This window comes from Capsicum annuum, chromosome 1 (assembly GCF_002878395.1).
Source record: "Capsicum annuum cultivar UCD-10X-F1 chromosome 1, UCD10Xv1.1, whole genome shotgun sequence".
Taxonomy (NCBI): domain Eukaryota; kingdom Viridiplantae; phylum Streptophyta; class Magnoliopsida; order Solanales; family Solanaceae; genus Capsicum; species Capsicum annuum.
In genome coordinates, this window is record NC_061111.1 from 30,726,591 (window position 1) to 30,730,223 (window position 3,633).

Below are 3,633 nucleotides of genomic sequence, written 5' to 3' on the forward strand. Positions count from 1 at the left end.
TCTAACCTTGTCTTTATTTTTGATTTAGAGACAGATTTGTATTTTCAGCTTTCAGATATTGTACTAGATGCTCTTGCACTGTGTCACCAGGTTTTGGGATATATGATATTTCTTTCAGACTTCCGTTATTATTGTACTTGTATTGGTCTGGACCTCGTTCTAGAAGTCTTGCCTTGTTTTACACTATTATTAATTTTGATGTTTCCTTTATCAGTTTGGGTGATTGACTTAGGATGGACCGCGGTAAGCGTCATCATAACCTGTTTTTGGATCATGAACGAAAATTAATTTGGAAAGAAAAAAAATATCTTTAGAGAAAATATTACGAACTATATTGATTTAAAACTACTCAATTTCCTCAATACGTTATTAGTTAAAAATTATTCTTTGCTTCAAATGTCTGACCAAATTGCCAATTAGCAGGAACAACATTATTGGATTGAGCCCATCGGCCATCGCTAGTTTGTACTTGGAAAGACAAGGTTTGTCCAGCCAACTGCATAGAAGTCTGCCAATTTTGTCCCCAATTTCGCCCCATCTGTAACCATCCAGTCTTAGATCCTTTGATTTTAACATTGACAACATCTCCAACACCTCCCACATTGAAAACAAGAACAAGAATCCAATAAGGATTCCCTTTGATTTCGAACTTGAGTCCTCCTTTTTTGTGACAATTGACTCTTTTGTAAACAACAGGGACAACTCCGGCTTTGTACTTGGCAATCTTTAAAAACATAGGCATCGACAGATCAAAGTGTCGTTGTGGAGGATTACACCAAATGTCTACAGTTTTTGAGTAATCGGGAGGGCAGAAATTGGTGGCAGTTATAGTTATGACTTGGCCTGGATTGCACCATTTAGGTACATTGACACACATTAATTGAAAGCAAGCTCCACACGTTGAACCTTTGTTAAAGAGTGCTGTGCTTAGTGCTGCTGTTTCCAGGCCATAACCTTGCTGGAATAAATTTCCATAACCACAAGCTCCCTCTGCAATGCAATAGTATCCGAATTAATGAATTGTTACAAAATGTTACTAATAATAATATAAGTTATGAACAGAAACCTAAAAATTAATATGCCAAATATTATTTATGCACAGGTGAAATGTTACTATAAAACCAAGTTTCTTTCTATCTTAATTCGACCCTTTATTCAAGTAGCTTTTTCTTGAGCAAATTGGCCGCGATCTATGCCTTTTTAAATCCAATTGTAGGTATTATGCCACTAAACGTATTCTCCCTCGATACATCTATTTAATTTAATTCAGAATTTATATTAATAATGGTGAAGATTTTCAATCTATTTTCACTGATAATGTTCGCCACTGATTGATAAAGTCCGTTTCTAGCGAGATAAAAGACATTTGACGTATTGAGCAAGTCTGAAACGTGATCCTCTTTCTTTCTTCCTTTCTTTTCTTTTTGGGGAAAAGAAAAATTGGAGGTGGGCGAAGGAGATTATAAGATTGGGAGTCGAACTTTCACCAATAAAATTGAGTGTGGGGAAGAGAATTACTGGGAGTCAAATTTTCACCAATAAAATAAAAGTTCATATAGCCAAACAATTAACTTACTAAAATTCCCTTGACCAGTGATCCTCATTTCCTTAGATTAAATTTCTTCCAACAACAAAATGCTACCAAATAAATCAGTCAGTCATATGAATTTTAATAGTTTTATTCCCATTTCAATCCATCAAAAAGTCAATATAATACTTTAAAAAGAAAATAAATAAAAGTTAAGACTCCATCGGCATGAGATTTGCTTACCTCATCTGTTCGAGACCCACCCAAATAAAGGAGGGGGGCTAAGACATAGGCCAAACGTGGTGATAATTTTTTTTGGTCTATATATTGTAACATATCTCAACACCAAGACAGCCATATATAATGAAGAGTGATCAACTGAACAACGTGGCCCTGAAAAAGTTATTATCACGTTTGGCCGATATATATATATTACTCTCTAATAAGAGGGAATGAGGCAGAGAAGCAGGTAGGTCTTCGTCAACATACTTGCTTCTCCGGTTTATTTTCTCCGTAATTTTATTATGTAATTTCTAATTAATTATTATAAATTATTTATGTATTAACAAATTAATATTATTTTCTCTGTGATTTTATTATGTGATCTCTAATTAATTGTTATAAATTATTTATGTATTAAAAAATTAGTAATAATTAATAAAAAAAGTAAAATTGATATTTATGATCCTGCATGCTTCATAAGGTGCTTCTTCCGTGATATTATTATATCATCTCTAATTAATTATTATAAGTTACTTATGTATTAGAAAAATTAATAATATTTAATAAAAATATAAAATAGATATTTATGACATGTTTGTTTTAGCTGCTACACCAAATATTTTTGTATAGTAATTTTGTTATATGACTTCTAATTAAATATGTCTGTTTCGTTGTTTCAATCGTGATTTTACTATGTCACTCCTAATTAATTATTATGACCATTGAAAAATTTTCATAAGTATTTTTTATAGTAATTTTGCTATATCACTTCGAATTAGTTGTTGTGAGTCATTAATACATGTCTGTTTCGTTGCTTCAATCGTAACTTTTCTATAACACCCATAATTAATTATTATGATCATCTAAGCATTTGAAAATTACATAAAAAACATTATAAATTACAATAGTTACCAACTTAAAATATCTAAAAACATAATCTGTTATATATTTTTAAAAAAATATGTAAAAAATACTATAAATCACAATAATTAAAATAAATTTTTAAAAAATATTTGTTGGGCCCGTGTCTTGCACGGGCTATTAGTAACTAGTATATATATATATATATATATATATATATATATATATGTTACACACACATTAAATTCGGAACATCTTAGACAAAAGTTTAATTAGCTTAAGCAAATGTCTCGACAACATATATGTAAGGAACTAAGATACAAGTATAACTTACGCATGGTTTCGCCACCCTTCATGTCTCCATAAAATGTAGCGCGGGCATTTCTCCATCCATTGCCATTCAAACCTCCTTCTACCTCTTTACTCTCAAATGCTAAAAATAAAAAAATAACTACAACGGTGATGAATAAAATGAAGAAACTTTGGCGTTTGGCCATTTTGGCTTAAATAATTTTTCTCTAAACTAGTTTCAACTCTGTGGTTGATTTGCTTTGTACAATAGACCTCTTTGGCGTACAATTTATAGCCACAATTCTCTTAAGAGCAAAATAAAATTAAGTCGATCTAAAAAAGGGAGACGTTAATGTAATTAATTATAAATTATCAATATAATCAGATCATTTATAGAGATGTTTAATATTCATTAAATAAAACAAGAAAGAGAAAGACGAAGCCAACTAAAGCATCAGCAGGTATAATTGTATAAGATTGTGAATATCAGTGAAAAAAGAAATTAACCGAAAATTTATTTCACTTTAATATAATTAAAAGGGAAAAAAAAACACTTGGCTTGTCTTAATATCTTTTTTAAATGAATGATTGAATAAGAAAAAAAATGATACATATATAATAGTGGGTATTTGTAAAATACCAAAGAATTGGCATTTGGAGTCCTAATTTCAATGTAAAAAGTCTCAAGTACTTCAATTCAAATAAGAGAGCCAAATTGTAAGACCCTAAAA

At 30.5% G+C, this 3,633-nt stretch overlaps 1 protein-coding gene across 1 annotated transcript; it reads right to left on the reverse strand.

Moving 5' to 3' along the window:
- Positions 1–309: 309 nt before the first annotated feature.
- Positions 310–3,175, reverse strand: LOC107853878 (expansin-A23). Its single transcript, XM_016698864.2, has 2 exons — positions 2,946–3,175; positions 310–990 (listed from the first exon to the last, which is right to left on the reverse strand). Exons 1-2 carry the CDS (start codon positions 3,106–3,108, stop codon positions 374–376), a joined length of 780 nt encoding a protein of 259 aa, XP_016554350.2. The 5' UTR covers positions 3,109–3,175; the 3' UTR covers positions 310–373.
- Between the last annotated feature and the right edge of the window lie 458 nt (positions 3,176–3,633).